Source organism: Gadus macrocephalus, chromosome 19 (genome assembly GCF_031168955.1).
Source record: "Gadus macrocephalus chromosome 19, ASM3116895v1".
Classification (NCBI taxonomy): domain Eukaryota; kingdom Metazoa; phylum Chordata; class Actinopteri; order Gadiformes; family Gadidae; genus Gadus; species Gadus macrocephalus.
In genome coordinates this window covers 16,464,762-16,482,628 of record NC_082400.1, presented here as the reverse complement: position 1 = coordinate 16,482,628, position 17,867 = coordinate 16,464,762, and the positions used below count along the sequence as shown (strand labels likewise).

At 44.4% G+C, this 17,867-nt stretch overlaps 2 protein-coding genes across 2 annotated transcripts in view; both read left to right on the top strand.

Annotated features, from left to right (window-relative positions):
* si:dkey-159a18.1 (sortilin) overlaps positions 1–10,423 on the top strand; it is a 19,890-nt gene extending 9,467 nt beyond the window's left edge. Inside the window, exons 10-20 of the mRNA XM_060037867.1 lie at positions 167–227; positions 1,762–1,914; positions 2,374–2,468; positions 2,603–2,702; positions 3,005–3,179; positions 4,336–4,529; positions 6,270–6,462; positions 6,896–7,012; positions 7,561–7,702; positions 7,882–7,982; positions 8,764–10,423. Coding sequence (XP_059893850.1) covers positions 167–227; positions 1,762–1,914; positions 2,374–2,468; positions 2,603–2,702; positions 3,005–3,179; positions 4,336–4,529; positions 6,270–6,462; positions 6,896–7,012; positions 7,561–7,702; positions 7,882–7,982; positions 8,764–8,944 — 1,512 coding nt within the window. The 3' untranslated portion in view covers positions 8,945–10,423. The remainder of the gene's footprint in view (positions 1–166; positions 228–1,761; positions 1,915–2,373; positions 2,469–2,602; positions 2,703–3,004; positions 3,180–4,335; positions 4,530–6,269; positions 6,463–6,895; positions 7,013–7,560; positions 7,703–7,881; positions 7,983–8,763) is intronic.
* Positions 10,424–10,671: 248 nt separating this feature from the next.
* Positions 10,672–17,264, top strand: fam3c (FAM3 metabolism regulating signaling molecule C). The gene is made up of 10 exons (XM_060037866.1): positions 10,672–10,848; positions 11,435–11,481; positions 11,608–11,712; positions 11,808–11,834; positions 12,230–12,353; positions 12,678–12,736; positions 13,122–13,172; positions 13,390–13,474; positions 14,109–14,235; positions 15,778–17,264. The coding sequence occupies exons 2-10, from the start codon at positions 11,466–11,468 to the stop codon at positions 15,865–15,867; spliced, it is 684 nt and encodes a 227-aa protein (XP_059893849.1). The 5' UTR covers positions 10,672–10,848; positions 11,435–11,465; the 3' UTR covers positions 15,868–17,264.
* Positions 17,265–17,867: the final 603 nt, after the last annotated feature.

Here is a 17,867-nt window from a genome sequence, read left to right as displayed (position 1 = left end):
AAACGCGCCATATGGATACCAAAGTTGTCACATTGTCTCGTGCTATAATTACACACTTTGCACCTGCATGTGTGTCTGTGTGTGTGTGTGTGTGTGTGTGTGTGTGTGTGTGTGTGTGTGTGTGTGTGTGTGTGTGTGTGTGTGTGTCTTCATTGCTTTGGTTCAGTTCTACTCTATTCTGGATGGAGACGAGGTCATGATCTTCATCCATGTGGACAATCCAGGAGGTAATACGTCGTACAACACGCAGGCACACACACACGCACGCACACACACACACACACACACACCCACACACTCATGCACACGCACACACACGCAGACACACACATATATACACATACTGACATACACATACAAATACATGCACACACACGCACACATTGTAAACCAGCCCGACTGTCTCTGAACTCTTTTTTAACCATTGCCTGAATTCACAGAATACAACGAATAGTTGGCATGAAAGCTTCTTGAGCGACAAGCTCATGTACTTTTACCCAACCTCAGCTGGGCGGACACACTGTTGCCCTCTCTATAGGTATTTGCTTGTCATGGAAAAAGCACAGCTTAGGTTGAAATACAAGTTCCACAAGATCTTTGTGTTGATGATGAATCATACTCCTTGCGTGTTCAGTCTGTGTGTTTGTTTGTTGATTTTTCTGATAGCAGCTTTCTCTCTCCCTCTCCTTCCCCCTCCCCCCTCCCCCTCCCCCTCTCCCTCTCCTTCCCCCTCTCTCTCTCTCTCTCTCTCTCTCTCTCTCTTTCCGCATTCTATTTTTTGATATTGATATTTTTCTCCTCCTTTTTCTCTCTTTGTTTTACTTATTTTCTCTACTAACCCTCTTGTTTCTTTCATCCACTTTTCATTCAGTCACCCTGCATTCAGATTCCAATTCAGACAGTCACACATGAATGCATACTTTCCCCTCTTTGCAGTAAGCCATTTATATTGGCCCTTGGCTCGCCTGGGGCCTTATCTGCGCTCCCAAAGACATAATAGGGGCCATGCAGGAGAGCTCCTTATCTGTGTAGACTGGACGGACCATGACCTAGATTAACTGGCAAAAGCTGAAACACATAACAGAGATCAGGAACAGGGACGACATAGTGCACACACACTGTGTGTGTGTGTGTGTGTGTGTGTGTGTGTGTGTTTGCTTATCATGTTCATCACAACCTGAGCAAAGCAATTTTTTTGCCAGGAAACTCGAAGCTTGCATGAGCTCAACTCAGACAAATGATTGATGAGGACCTGCCCCTTTATGCTGACACTGAGAGCCCGGATGCCAGCATGACACCACCTTCTCTCACGTGCTCTTCATTATGTATATTAGCACATGTTGCAGGTATTCACCTCGTTCCCAGTGGATGGTTTTCATGACTCTCCTCTTCATTCCGTTCCTTTTTCAACTCTTAAACCCAAAGCACACAGAGCTTGTATTTTGGTTAAAGGTGACGTATTACACCACCAGGTGTGAGTGTGATTAGCCGTATCAGACCGTTTTCACAATCGGCCTCTTCTGACATCACAAGTGGGCGTGTCCACACAGATGTGTGACGGATAGATCAGCCTACCAGCCTACCCAGCGGACTGTAGCAAACGTTGCTCATCTATCCGTCATACATCTAGGTGGACACGAACACCTGTGATGTCAGAAGACGAAGATTTTCCAAACGGCTTGTAACGGCTAATCACACTCACACCTGGTGGTATGACATGTCCCCTTTAACCTTTGCGACCTTGTTTCTGTCGCTCCACAGACACCTACTTCGGGACCATGTACACGTCGGACGACCGCGGTATCCTGTACTCGCGGTCCCTGGAGCGCCACCTGTTTGGGGGCCAGCGTAAGAGCGACTTCACCAACATCACCTCACTCAGGGGGGTGTACCTCACCAACAAGCTGGAGGAGGGTACGCTCACCCCTCCATTCATCACTCATCCATTCATCACACCCGTCCATCGGTCAGCCCATAAGCTCATCCATCCATCAGACATCATTCCAGCCTCGATCAATCCACCCATTCATTCATTCATTCATCCACCCATTTATAGCGCTTTCATTCACCCACGCATCTTATGAATCACTACACACAACGATCCATACGTTCATTAGATCCGTCCATCTCCTTTCATTTCACTGCATTCTTGTATATGAGTGCGATCAATAAAGCTCTTGAATCTTGAATCAATTTACCAATCCATTCGATCCTCGATTCACCCATCCCTCTATTTATAACATCTAGATCATCCATGCATCCATCCGTCCATCCGGACTATTCATTATTCATCCATCTATCAATCCATCCACCCACCATCCAGTCTACTGCTTTATTGCTTCGACCTTTGAGTCTTTTGCCGCTTCCCCACAGACGGCCGGATAAGAACGGTCATCTCCTTCGACAGAGGAGGCCACTGGAGGCTGATGGGAAGGCCGGAGAACGCTGCGTGCGGAGACGTACAAAATGTATGTAACGTATCGGGTAATCCCTACCGCTGTGGTTCATGTATTGGTTATAGAATCGTCATCGCTGTCTATGTCTCAGTGTGTGAACAGTGTGTGTGTGTGTGTGTGTGTGTGTGTGTGTGTGCTCTTTACAGTGTAACCTTCACATCCACGGAGAGCACAGCCGCTACAGTCAAATCGTTCCCATGCTGCCGCTATCAGAGCCGTCTGCCATTGGTCTGGTCATCGCCCACGGTAACGGCGGTTAGAGCAGTTGACGTGTGGTTTTGCCTCAAGGCCAATGCGTTGTCGCCATGTCTTTTTACATTTTTTAATGCAGTATTAAAGTAGTTTGGTTCATAGTAACTAGTTACTTGTGCCAGTTTTAATAAATCGGTCCCTCCCTTTCTCCCCCTCTCCCCCTTTCTCCCCCTCTCCCCTTTTCTCCCCCTCTCTCTCTCTCTCTCTCTCTCTCTCTCTCTCTCTCTCTCTCTCTCTCCCTCTCCCTCTCTCTCTCTCTCTCTCCCCCTCTCCCCCTCTCTCCCTCCCCCCCCCAGGCGTTGTGGGGGACTCTCTCTCGGCCACCCAGCACCCTGACGTGTTCATCTCTTCAGACGGGGGGTACCGATGGCGGGGGGCCCTGGAGGGCCCCCACCACTACCGGATCCTGGACTCCGGGGCCCTCGTGGTGGCCGTGGAGGCCCAGCACGAGGGCCAAGTCAAGACCATCAAGTACAGGGCTCTATTTAGAATTGTTCGCTTTATAATTTATCTTGTTTATACCGTCTGTTTTGTTTGACCTTTTTGTTGTTATTTGGGCCCAATCCCATTTCTACCCCTTACCACTTCCCCTTACCCCTCCCCCTTGTTTTGAAGGGGTAAGGGGAAGGGGGAAGGGGTAGAAATGGGATTGGGCCTTGTTCTGTTTGTCTCGTCTTGTCCTTACTTTAGCAATTAGGTTAGAAGTGATGTCACAGTCTATTTTTGTTTGAATTCATTCTTTGTATTCTCATTGTATTTTATTTTTATCCTGTGCTTTTCCACTGTTACAGTGCAGTCATCCTGCACCTCCCGATGTTCCCGTCTGTTGGGCCACAAATTCTCAGACAATGTAACATTGTGTTGTGCTCCAGCTATACTTGCCAGTTCATGGTTCAGGAGATGCACCTTTGAGCTATTCCAGTAAACTGGTTGATCATTGGTTGAGCTGACACTTCACACATTTCCCTTCTTTAGAGAAAGTCGAGATTCACCTGGTAGCAATTTACCAATTCAGGACAGATTTAGAAAAAAAGTCTAATGGAAATGTATAGAAATATGCTTGACATATTATGACAACTTGTTCAACCATTTTGCATGTTAAGACTTATGCAATGAACTAATGCCTAAATGTTGTGGGGGTGAGACTATTCAATAGAGACCCATTACAATACATTTTGATCAACATGACATTGATAATGACGGCCACCAGCAGTTGATAATGTCGGAAAGAGCAGAGAATTGTACATAGCAATTTGCAGGAATGTACCCAAGCATTTGCAACTTGTTCAAAGAAATGAGAAACTGCTTTTTTGATGTGCACAAACGACACGATGATGTGAAGATTGAACGGGTAGTTTTGCGAATTTCAACTCTGATCTGAGAAATGTACCAAAGCGACTGAGAAAAACAAGTGTAAATGAGTGATGAGTAGTGCCTCAACTAGACACGTCAACGAGGGTCGGGCCATGTCAGAGCCTGCTGACTCAGACATTATTCTGCTTCGTTGTACCTGAGGCAAATTGGCACACAGTAAAACCGCCTTGATTTGAAACACATGCCAACACTTCGACCTTCCGAGCCTGGCGTTCCAGCAGTATGGACACCGGCTCATTAAACTGCTCCCCAGGTTCTCCACGGACGAGGGCCAGTGCTGGAAGGCGTACAACTTCACCGAGCACCCGCTGTTCTTCGCGGGCCTGACGTCGGAGCCGGGCACCAAGGCCATGAACATCAGCGTCTGGGGCTACCGGCCGGAGGACGACGGGCAGCCGATGTGGGTCGCCGTCACCATCGACTTCACCAGCATCCTCAGCCGACAGTGTAGGTCCTGATGCTAACGCTAAGCTAACTTTTGTTAGCCTAGCTTACTAAGCTAAGTGTGGCCGTCACCATCGACTTCACCAGCATCCTCAGCCGACAGTGTAGGTCCTGATGCTAACGCTAAGCTAACTGTTGTTAGCCTAGCTTACTAAGCTAAGTGTGGCCGTCACCATCGACTTCACCAGCATCCTCAGCCGACAGTGTAGGTCCTGATGCTAACGCTAAGCTAACTAATGTTAGCCTAGCTTACTAAGCTAAGTGTGGCCGTCACCATCGACTTCACCAGCATCCTCACTCGACAGTGTAGGTCCTGCAGGTCGTGACGCCAGCGCTAGCTTACTAATGTTGACTGACTCATTAGCGGACAGGATGCTATCGCTCCGCACCTCATTTTGGCGAACTAAGGTTAACCTGCTAGAGTAAACATGGGTAGATCCAGACACTCAGACCATGTTAAATGGAAGCTTTCATTCATTGTTTAATCTAAGAAGGATCTGTTTGATTTGGTTATCTCACACTATGAGTCATGGTACACGGGTCATCAAACTGGAGTAGAGCTAACGCCTCGTGCCCACTGCACCGTCAGTCAAAGGACTGGGAAGGCGTGGCTGACGGATGGGGGAGGTTTCCAGGGTCGTCAGAGCCCGATTAGTATCACAGTGCTTAAATTTGCATACGTGATCTGATTGGATGACGGATCCGTCGCTGCCGAAAAAGTTGACAATTTTTCCACTTTTTGACGGAGCCTTCAGCGCACGGATCCACAATGCATTGCGCGTCCGTCCCCATTCAAAGTCAGTGGGGATAAGTCAACGGACGGAGGCAGTGGGCACGAGGCGTTAGATCGGGCCCAGAAAATCAAGCCCGACCCGGCCCGAGCCCGTGCATGTTCTGCCCGACCCGACACATTAACTGTAATTATGAGCCCGAGCCCGATTTCAACCTGACATTTTTTTTAACACATATGTACATTTGTTCACATTTGTTACTAGGCCTACTCTGCTAAATATATATGTAAGGGATAATGTATAGAACGCCGGTCATTATCGGGAAAATAAGCCCCGACAGGGCGAACAGTACGCCGACGCGCAGCGAAGGTGTCTTGCTTCACCCTGAAGGGGCTTATTTTCGATAATGACCGGCGACGTTCTATACATTATCCCGCTTATTACACGGCTACTTGCCAAAACAAAAAAATAACTTCACACAATTTGTCCGCAAAGACGGTGACGTCGCTTAGCAACGGAAGACGCTGGGGTTGACAAGTCACCGGACTACTACCCATGCAAGTGAACGGAGCGTTCCACGGCATTGAGAAGACCCGTGTAATAGGCCTATAATATTTCTGTTCATGGCATAGATTTCTCCTCAGGTTAAGCCAATAAACCAATGATAGAAAAAAAACGCTCGATCAAAGGCCCGGCCCGAGGATAGTGGTGGGAAATATCGACCCGACCCGACCCGGCCTGCGGGTCGGGTCGGGTCGGGTCGGGCTCGGGCTCGGGCAGAGAATCTAAACACTAGTTTGGAGGCAAGCAAAAAAAACTGAGCAGGAAAGTCCTGTATACAGTTTGACTCACTTCACATTGCAACATAACCATCGTCTCTTGACCTATTAAAAAAAATATGATCTGCACAAGCTTTTATTTTGGTTATTATTTTGAAGACATGGTTTGACAATAGTTCAAATTTATCTGTTTAGTTGTTACAGTGGTTGTGTTTTACTTTTTTATTGTCTAGGTAACAGCCGGGACTATGAGGAATGGTTGGCTCATTCCAGCCCTGGCGGGGATCCAGAGACCAATGGGTGTGTCATGGGCTACAAGGAGACCTACAGGAGGCTGAAGAAGTCCTCAGTCTGTCGGAATGGGCGGGACTATGGCGTTCGGAAGAAGCAAAGCCCCTGCCCGTGTACCAGAGAAGACTACCTATGGTGAGTCACCCTGGGGTGCTGGTAGCGTGTCTGTGCCCAAGGGGGGGGCTTCTGTGAAGCACAGACATGAGGAATACTTAAGTTCTTCCGAACAATAGTCACACACGCATAGAGAAAGGTGATCATTCACAACTCAAACAAAATACATTTGGCCCAGCCTGTGGGCTGTGTCAATATTGACTCTGGAGGCGTTCAAAGTATCTATTGCAGTTATTATAAAATCAAAGTTAATTGTATATTTCTTTTTTGGATAAATGCATCACGTTAGGGGTCTGAAATACCTATACTGTGAGCCACAAACACTTCGGAGATGAAGTGGGCCTTGAGTCAATAAAGGTTGGGAACCTATTAAAAACGTGGCTGCCTTTGGCTGCTGGGCAACGTGTAATGGAACATGGTTTCATACAAGGCTGTATTCTTCTCCTTCCAACAGTGACTATGGCTACCTCCGGCGTAACGACAGCTCTGAGTGTGTGAGGCAGCCCAACACTGCAGACCCCAACCCAGAGGTGTGCCTCAACGGAGGGGACGAGGAGATCCAGACCTTCGGGTAAAACGTCATACACGCTCACTCTAAAGCGCTCTGTTAAAACAACATATCGCAACATTATGATTGAAACTAAAAAAGATATAGATATTAGGGCTGGGCAACGATTAAAAGTTCTAATCGCGATTAATCACATTGTATGGTGAGTTAACTCGCGATTAATCTTTTAAAGTTCAATTTTAAATCCACTCAAATTGAAATTAAATGAGATTATCAAATGGAATGACACATTATACTCATACCAAATGTACTTAAAAAGCAAAAAATAGGTCAAGTGATCTTGAGGGAGTTTTATTGACACACTCAGTATGGGTTGAATATGAAACTTATGGAACACCACAGATTTAGGAATTGTAAACAGGCAGTTAACTAGCACAATTGTAAACCAACAGTTACTACAAGTGTAGTCCAATCCAAATAAGTCGCGGCACAGATTTGGGAATTGTAAACAGACTGTCACTTACTGCAAGTGTAATTGAATGTAAAAGCCCTAATATATGTATTTTCCTGCCCATCATCGGCAATAACCCAGTGTGTGCTCTGCGCTGAAGGTACAGGAAGGTCCCTGGTGATAAGTGTGAGGGGGGCTTCACTCCTCAGCCCATGTCGGAGATCATCCGACCCTGCGGGGACAAGCTAAGCGAGGCCTCGCCAGCCAACCAATTGTCTCCGGCGACCCATTTCGACACACCGGTCAGTGGGAACCTCCCTGTGTGCGTGATTGCATGTGAGATGTAGCCCATCACTCAGTGTGACACACTGAGTCACACAGCAACACTCGGCGTGTTTTTGCGTGTGAGATGTAGCTCTATATGCCGACGATGTAGCGCTGTACGTTCACACCGTGTGTCGTCTCCGCACGTGTCTTCCAGCGGGAGAAGATGGTGCTGATCCTGGTGGTGGCCGGGGCCGGGTTCTTCGTCCTGGTCGCCGTGGTTTCAGCCGCCCTCACAGTGCGGAGGAACAGGAACAGGTAACCTGGCACAAGTTGCTATATATGCCGGCTGTAGGATTTTGTATTTACCAGTATTTATGTTTGGTAAAGTCTGCATGGGATTTAATGCAAGATGCTCAAAAGCAACATTATTAATTAATATTGGGGTCCCAATTCAACCTACACTTTGTCGGTATTCCCATTAGATTTAGGGTAAGAGATTTAGGGACTCCTAGATGGGCACTTTTCATACTTCAACAACGTACTAGTACTGATACTTTTCGATGGAGCAAATGGAAACGTAGGAGAGTCCCAGGGACGCTGGAAGTAATTCACAGTTGGGGGGGCTGAGAAATATTCCGTTGACGTTGACGGGGGGGGGGGGGCTGTGAACCTACAGCCTTCAGTGAGGGTTTCATCTATTTTATACTGCTTGTGACATTTATAGTCAAATATGTTCTTTGAGTTATGTCAATAAAATGACAATAGCATAATAATAGTCTGATATATTTATGTATTTATTTCCACGGGGGTTTTTGCATTTCACATTCAGCCTCTCGCCACCAGGGGGGGCTGCAGCCCCCCCAGCCCCCCCACTTCCAGCGTCCATGGAGAGTCCTATGTATGAATTTCCTATTGTTTTATATTCAACCCTCCTTTGAACTCCCAATTTACAACTGTGGCCATCTAGGCTACAGCCACACGGCCACTGTGAGCTGCACACTGCGCAGTGCACACTATCACCCAGCAGGCTCCGTGTGAAGCCACCCTCATTGATCTCGGTGTAACGACGGAACCGTTATGGTTCTGTTCTCCCCAGGACCCCCACGTACCGCTTCTCCAACCTGCGGGTTCAGGACGAGGGCCTCACCCCCGACCCCGACGGCACGCCCCGCGGTCACGGAGCGCTGTTCCACCACCACGACTCGGACGACGTTAGTGCCTCCCCTTGTCTGGTCCCCACCGACCTGTGGTCCGCAGGAAAGGGCCCCCAAAAGTAGCTGAATCGACGATAATATTTACAATTTGTGGGCATATAGACAATGACTAATATATTAAAACTCAACTGTGTTTGGGAAATAGCCGTGAGTTAAAGTACACGGATGATTTTGTGTAAATAGTGGTGGTTTTTGCATTACTGCTAGTTCAACATTCACTGTTTATTTATCCATTGTTTACCGTTTGTGTCATGAGATGGTTCATGTTCATACGTTTTGTGTGATTGCTCTTTACATCTCCCGATCTTTGTTTTGTAGGATCTCTTGAATCTTGAATGAGGCAAAAAGGAAGTATTCCAGATATGAAGCTTCGATATCGGTTCATTCCTGCACCAGGGAGGATTTTGGCCTATATTGTATTTCATAGATTTATTAAAGGTGACATATTCTACCACCTGGTGTGAGTATGATTAGCCGTAACAAGCCGTTTTCAAATCTGTCTTTTCTGCCATCACACGTGGGCTTGTCCACCTAGATGTGTGCTGGATAGATCAGTCTACCAGCCTACTCAGTGGACTGTAGAAACCGTTGCTCATCTATCCGTCACACATCTAGGTGGACACGCCCACTTGTAATTTCAGAAGAGGCAGACTTTCAAAACGGCTTGTAACGGCTTATCACATTCACACCTGGTGGTATAATATGTCAACTTTAATGCTATTTTGTGGCTACATCCATCTTTTTTAAATGGTATGTGTGTAATATGTCATGTGTTTATTTATTGGCTGTGTAACTATTTCGCTGAGGTCACTGTTGTTATTAAGTTATTATGACATGGTGTTCCCCATTGACCAATTCCACATGTAGCATCTGTGGAGAACCATGGTGGGAAAATCGAGGTGTATAATCACAGAGGGAGATGTTACTGGAACCTTTCTTCGACATACAATCACACAGAAGCATTGTAATTGTTGGATTTGTTATACATTATTCTCAATAATTCTTAACAAAAGTGATGTGTGCAGTAATTCAGTGACAAAGTGCAGGTTTAACATACTTCGGATCCTCTATTTTCGGGTCTGGTTTCTGATGTGTACAGTATTTCAATTTTTTTTATTTTGCACCCTGTCCACTTTAAACTGTAGGAAGGAAAAACAATCTGACTTTGCTGAAAGTGTGCATTCATAATTATATTGAACAGTTTTGGTTTATTTGTGTTGTATTTCTTACATTTTCCCAAGCAGTTTAATATTGTACATTTCAATGCTAACATTTTTTTTATATATATATATATATATATATATATATATATATATATATATATATATATATATAACATATCTTTAAAGTAATCAACCCATGGGAGCAAATGGGGAAATTATAGATACCCACTAAAAAGGTGAAGAAAACATTTGGAATTCTACATATCCTAATAATGCTATCAAATAATGTCTATGCAAATATAAATCCCAGACTTCCAACTTCAACCCATCTCCTCTACTACATCATGCTGCACAGCAAAAAGAAATGTGTTCCCACTTATTTCAACAATACAGTTTAATTAATTTGTGTATATTTCACTATTTCAATTGCATTTCATTCTATTTATTTACTCTCATTAAGACATTTCTATTTTCATTATGCGTAACATATTTGTCAGTTTATTTGTTAATAATTTATACATCTGTAATTAAAACACATTGCTGTACCTTAAACATTATAAAACGTGATACGTTATTCACTACTCATGACTCGACGAGACCAACAGGGGGCGGTGTGACCTCCCTAGTCATAACACAAGGAACCGAACGAAGAAGGCGGATATTAGGACGGGACGAACCGAAGGCTGCGCCCGGTTACCGTTCACCGAGTGATCGTAATTAATAGGACATCCTCACATCGGATCCCGTGTACCACTGTTGGTTGGTATACAATCTACTCCGGCCGTTCCCCGGGGTTTGTTAGAGGTACGTGCCATTCGTTATAACTTCTCGAGTCATATGAATTATAAGGCTGTTTCACTTTGCAACATAAAACAATTATTCACATATCAATACATTATGTTATGCGGCTTTCTACAAACCTATCTCATCGTTGAATTCCTTCTGATAAGTTAGTCACTGGTATGTACTGGTCTATCCAGTGTTACAGTCAGTCGTTTTAGGATATACTTTACTCTACTTAATCCAGAAGAGGGTTAAATTACATGCTGCAGGTTACACCTTCAAAGTAAAGGCAGATATGAGGACACCGTTTAAGGTTATTAGTACCTCATTTATGGTTATTCAGTTCTCTAGGATATTATCATTGGTCAACATGTTTCAAGCTTTTCTCGGTGGTAGATTATCATCCATTCGTATGACAATAATGTATCAACGTGTCCCAATACAACCAGATCAATACAGCATACCTAACCAGCCTCTGCAACAGGCACCAGTTATTAATGTGTTATACTAGTATTAGGTAGTTACTGCTAGGAACAAAGGGAATATAGATGCATATGTTGTGTCATTGGGGAAGGTCTGATCCATGGAATGCATTTTGTCCTTACAGGTTCTTACGTGTGAAACAGAGGTATTGGAAGATGTTAAGGGCTGGAGGTAATTCACAAATACAGACAATCTTTGTTTTGTGAACTTGATACTTGGGAATTTGCTGACGTAGTAACTTGAGACTGAGGTGTATTAGTTCAGTGACCATGTAACCTCTTCTCTCTGATTCCTTAGGTGTTCTGAAGTTGGTGGCAGTCCTATCTGCTTTTTTTGTGGCCATCTTTTTGGCTTTTCAATTACTGGATATTAAAGAAGATTTTAATATCGGCAGCATTTTTGGTGAGTATAAGAAAGCAGATCGAACTCTCTATCCCTTGTGTATGTGCTATGTCCCAAACGTATAGTTTTACGTATTTCTTTTCTCTCTTTTCCAGCGAGATCTATGCCGGAAGAAATTGCCCGTATGTACAGCTTCAGTTTTTTACGCCAACATAATTAATTCTTAATTTTAGTGTTCTATAAATGTTATTTGTTCCCAAAGATAAAAAACTTTTTCTTCCATGTCACACTCCATATAACTACCTCCATGAAAGCAAACGTCAGAAATAGACACTATTCATCCTCAGTTTTTATTCCTAGTGTCATTGCGTAGCACACAATAATGATACAATTATTATACGATACGATACGCCCCATCTTGTTTGTTGGTTTGGTTCTCCCACTCCCTCAAACCGTACAACAAGATCCCTCATTTCAAATGCCATTGTTAACCCTAACATCGTATTTGTCTAGAACAAGGAAAGGCTCCAGTTATTAGGTAAACAAGAATGTGACCCGGTAACCTTATCCGATACAGCTACTGTGCCGTCGAGGTACAAGTGTGGGCTCTCCAAAGCCTGTCCCGCCGGCCACTTCTCCTTTAAGATTGCCAGCGGAGCGGCGAGTGTGGTGGGACCCAAGATCTGTCTGGAGGACAACATGTAAGACGCACCGCTGTCCCCCACCTCATTCTCTACCGATACACTACTGATACACGCAGAACGTCCACGTGGCCACACAGAGACACGCTGAGAACCGCCGCAGAGCTGTCTGTATGTATACCGCCCACGCTAGTCCATGTGTAGCAACGTAATACGCCCTGGTTCATAGAAGTAGACGTCTCGTAAATACCTTCCTGAACCACACCTTAGTAAGGATGACCTCCTCTACGAGGTATGCTGTAGGGTAATCCTTGCGGATTTGTTCCGCCGCCTGTAGCGAGAGCGATGACGCTCTGACACACTTTAATGTTTTTTTTGTTTCAGACTGATGAGTGGCGTGAAGAATAACGTGGGGAGAGGCATCAACATCGTCCTGGTGAATGGTACGCGTCAAACAGCTTGAGCCAATAGAGCCCCACGGTTGTTTGTTCATGATGAAGCAGTATGGCCTCCTGTGTTGACTGAGTACCACTTGCATTGCACAAGCAGCAGCTCTCTCGTATATCAGCGTTGCCCCCAGCGCTGTATGGTTAAGGCGATCGCCTTAACAATAGGGCCCCGCCTTGATAACCAATATAGTCAAGGCGTTAAGAAAGTACAAAACTTGCGTAGGGACAGAAAACATACTTCCATCAGGGCCAAAAAATACATATAAATAATGCATCGGTAATACTGTTCTCTATGGCACTGTTCACGTGCCATAGAGCTGATTGAATAGAGCTGTGTGTCATGTTAACATACTGAATATGTGTGTGATCGTTTCCACAGGGGAGACCGGTGCCCTCATCAAGACAGACTTCTACGACATGTGGGCCGGAGGTGTGGCCCGTTTGTTTTAATCCCATTTAATTAAAACTAGGCCTGTCAAAAAAAATAAAGAAAGCGACCGTGCGTTTAATGCATGAATTGTTATTAATCCCGTTGAAATAAGATTGCGTAAAAAACGTGTTATTAACACGCTAATTCTGACAGCCGCAATTAAAATCGCTCTGTTCAGCGGACTTTAAACCGGCCCTCTCTGACCTTCTCCTTCCAGACGTCGCTCCGTTCATTAAGTTCCTGAAGGAGATCCCAGACGGCACCGTGGTGATGATGGCCACCTTCGACGACCCCGCGACAAAGTAAAGAGCACCCCCCCCCCCCTTTCTTTTATTGAGTATCTTAATAACATTGTGCCTTTACGGACCAGATAGGGAAGACAGACAGGGGAGCAGGTTGGATAAGAGAGGGTGTGCCACAGGTTGGAATCCAACTTGGGTTGCTAGAAGACGTTATCGGCTCTCTAGCATGTGGAACTAACTGCCCAAGCCCCCCCCCCACCCCCCCCCCCCTTTGTTAACAGAGAGTGCCCACTCCTGATTTTGTACCCTTTTGTACTTGAGTTTTTAGCATAAATTCAGAAGACCAGTTCAAACTACACCCCACACAAAAGATCACATTGAGACAACGACAAAGCGTCCATGACAACAGCACCAGAGTAGGAGGCACATTACGGAACCTGGGTTCACAACATCAACAACAAACACAAAATGATTACAAGAACGTAAATAGCTGCAACCTAAAACAGAAACGTATTGTTTCTGTATATCTTGTTGTACCGTATACCCTCTCTTAATCTTTGACGATACAAACGTATCACCTCCATCTTGTGTTGCCTGATTGGTCAGCGGGATAGCCTCTACCCTGTACATGCATGTTGTGCCCCTGAATTGTGGCGCGGCCGAACCACTGACTGGCTGCTTCTATGCACCTCAGACTCAACGAAGAGGCCAGGAAGCTCATCTCGGAGCTGGGCAGCTCCGTCGTCAACAGCCTGAAGTTCCGAGACAACTGGATCTTTGTCGGAGGAAAAGGCATCAAGACCAAAACTCCCTTTGAGCAGGTGAGAGGGGACCCACTGTAGAGCTCACACCTCACCACCAGGCGTTGTCAGGGTAGGAGTTCAGGCTGGCCCGATAGCTTCAGAAGAGTAGTTTGGGGCGAGTGAGTTTCAGGACCAATGGTCGGTTGGGCCGCAAGATTAGTAAGAGCAAGTTCAACTTTGAATCTGCCATTTACAGAAATTTGAAGTGACGGTTGAAAAGCAGCATTGATAATCAGTCCACCTTTAGATTCTCATTTAAGGCATTTAGCAGATGCTTTATCCAAATCGTCTTACAACGGTTCGTGGACATAGTGAAACACCGGCGGCGGAGTCAACCACGCAAGGCGACAGCCAGCTGGTCAGGAGCAGTCAGGGTGTGACGCCTGGCTCAGGGGCACCTCGACACTCAGCTAGGAGGAGCCGGGGATCGATCTAGCCAAGAGTCGACCTGCTCTACATAGGCAGGTCCTCCTATACCACGTGTAGAACCGAACACAACAGAATATAACTAGACACAGCTCAAAGCAAGCAGAATAGAATTGTAATGAGATACAAGATATATACATATACTTCTGGCTTTTGTGGTAGAGAGAATAATAAAATAAAAAGTTCACTATTAGAACATCACTATGAATCAGCTATCTTTGTGGTCGCATTGATGGAACAACATCATATAAATAAGTATAAGATAAGCTTACATTTAGGCCTTATATGCCTTTAAACGGGGAGAATTATATTTGACGATCCTAAAAAATACTCTTGCTGGCTGTCAATTTGCTTTTCAATTTGCTTCAATCTATTGGTTCACCATGTAATAAATTGTAGCATAGAGGAAGTTTCCAAGAACTTAGTTTTCCAAGAAGTTTATGTAAATCTGTTCCGCCTGAGGGGAACTTATGTTTCCATGTCATTTGATTACTTGGTTGCCTTTGTCAGTTTGAGAATGTATTTTAAATCCGCCATGGTTTGGATCAACTTGCCTCCATTCGTGGTGGAGAAGAGTTCTTTAATGGGGCGGAAGGCGATCATTTCACATCCCAAAGGAGTGTTTAGCAGTTCCTGCAGCTGTAGCTTCGTTTTGTCCAACCAAGGTGAGCGAATACAAACCAATAGCGCCCCCCACAGGACAAATCCACATGTTTCCATTCTGTGTTCAAACCCCACCCCGCCATGCCAACGGAAGGAAGCTAGATTGCATGAAAGCAGAAATGATAATCACACTGCCTATGACTCAGACACTGTCTCGGCACAGTCTCTCTAACTCTGACCATGGCGTATAAACACTGAATCCTAACTTGTGGATTTGTCAGTTTGTGGGCATTATTTGGTTGGACAAAACAAAGATACAGCTATTGGAGCTGCTACCCGATCTGCTCTTTGGGGACATGATGGATATCGATTGATGGTAGATGGTGAACGCTGATTTACAACTCGATACAATACACAGCGTCAACCTAGGGTCATCGTAACAAAGGAACATGTGCAATGTGCGGGAGGTTCCCACTGGCGCCGGAGCTGAGCGGTTAATATCTCCTCTGTGTTGTGTGTTTATCTGGGCAGCACATAAAGAACAGCGCAGACACCAACAAGTATGAGGGCTGGCCCGAGGTCCTGGAAATGGAGGGTTGCATCCCCCAGCGACGCGATTGACCTTTGAACTCTGGCATTGACCCTTCACTGCTGCCTGGGATGTTGGCGTTTGTCTTTTATTGGAAAGTTATTTTTGGGACCTGGAAAGAGTGCTTGCTTTCACACTCTTTTGGGGGCTCTCCAAACAAGTTTTAATGCCTTTTTTTTTTTTTTTTCGCAGCTTTTGTTGCCTCATCTTCTTGACCCACTTCCATTTTTAATGCAAGTGTTAAACTTCCATCCATCCTTCCTTCTGTTTGATTTTCCTCAAAGCTAACGGCTAATTACTTAACTTAAGGGTAAATGTTTTGCTGGTTTGTCACGTGCTGTATAAGTGAAACCCGGCTGTGGGAGTTCACTGTAAAATAGCACAAGTCCGGAACGATGATTGATGTCCACGTACATTTCAGAAGATTACTATTTGTTTGTATCATTTCTGGATGTTTTACCAATGGCTTTACTTCTTCCTTCTCCAGTTCTGTTTATTTTTCACACAACAAGAACCGTCCGTTGCCAGTTTTTTATTGGGATGAAAACTATTTAGTCTATTACATCCTAAGTTCAAGAAAAAAAATCCACTGTGAAATCTGTAAATATTTTACAAAAGAGGGTCCAATTTCCATGATCCATTTAAATAGTAAAGTGATTTTTAAAGTTTTAAATTATTTGTATGGTAGTTTGTCGTGAAGAGTGCATAGTTACAGGTTACTATACAGAGAGTACCTTTTGCATTCTTATGATGAATATTTGATCGTTCCTATGAGTACATTGTATGCACACAGACACTGTTACAATAGGTAATGTGATCACACTTTTCCTTTCGCAAGAGATCTGAAAGATGATAACTATTATTGTATTAACATTATATTCAATATTTACCTTTCTTCCTTTTTAAATTTTCCTACACAGCTTCTACTTAACTCTCCCATCATCTACTCCCTTGTATTTTAGTATGCCTCCAAATGTGTCTTTGATGTTGAACCAGTGTGCCTTGTCCTAATATCACCGTGGCTTCCATTGTTGTCTGTTGGTGTTAAATGATGAAAGCTCAATACGAAGCAACCAGATTTCTCGCTCAAGAGATGGAGTTGAATTTGCCAGATTTCTAAAGGGTAAGTTGATGTTTGAACACGTTGCCTGTCTACTGTGTTGTTTCCCTAAGGATGGGTCGAATGAACACCTAACAGGGAAATTGTTTGGTGCCGAATACATTATATGTATCTTATCAGCACATAGCAAATACCAAACATTTGATAAAAAAATACTTTGTTGATTTTATGATTTCAGATTATAAATTATGGATGCTTATTCAATCTACAATAAGAATATGAGTGATTAGGCCCATGGGTGAGACAGGATTTGTTTGTACCTAGTATTTTATTATTCAAATGACATACAAATAAAAATCTTTGCTGTTACTTGTTCTGGGTGTTCTATTGCTATAGTTGTTCAGTTGTTCCAGTTCTAAACCAATAATTAAGTACTCTATTCCGTAATCTCAAACACAACCCTATGTTCTGTGTAAAGTGTAGTCTAAAAATGAACAGCAGAGGACGCCCTTGCCTCACTAACAGCCTTGTGTTTCTGGCGGCGGTCAGATAGTCTTTTGCTAAGGAAGGTTCGTACTGACTGAAGTGACCCGGGAGTGGCATCCATGATAAGAGGTCCAATTCTCCTAAAACTAAGGAAAGGTGCTTTAATGCTTCCTTTCCTTTCTCTCCTTTAGAATCGGGTACACACAACCATCTTTTACGAATGGAAAGGGGATAATGCCATTCCACAATTCCTGGCGGTAGGAACATACATTAAAAAAACGCACCGTTCGTCTATTAACGAAAACAAACGGTCAACAGGACCGACAATTATTTTCAGACAATCATACTAATTCGGATCTTTTTCCATAATTATGAGCTGACAGGAATGTTAACATGAGTAACGATTATCGATATGACAACTATTTATTTTCCCCTTTGTGATTGGGAACCTACATTCCTTACCTATCATTTTGTATCTTATCAAAA

What these genes read in the sequence shown, in the direction of transcription:
- fam3c (XM_060037866.1), top strand. An exon ending in CAACATCGTCCTGGTGAATG is followed by an intron (nt 12,737 to 13,121) that starts GTACGCGTCAAA and finishes TCGTTTCCACAG; the next exon opens with GGGAGACCGGTGCCCTCATC. An exon ending in CCAAAACTCCCTTTGAGCAG is followed by an intron (nt 14,236 to 15,777) that starts GTGAGAGGGGAC and finishes TTATCTGGGCAG; the next exon opens with CACATAAAGAACAGCGCAGA.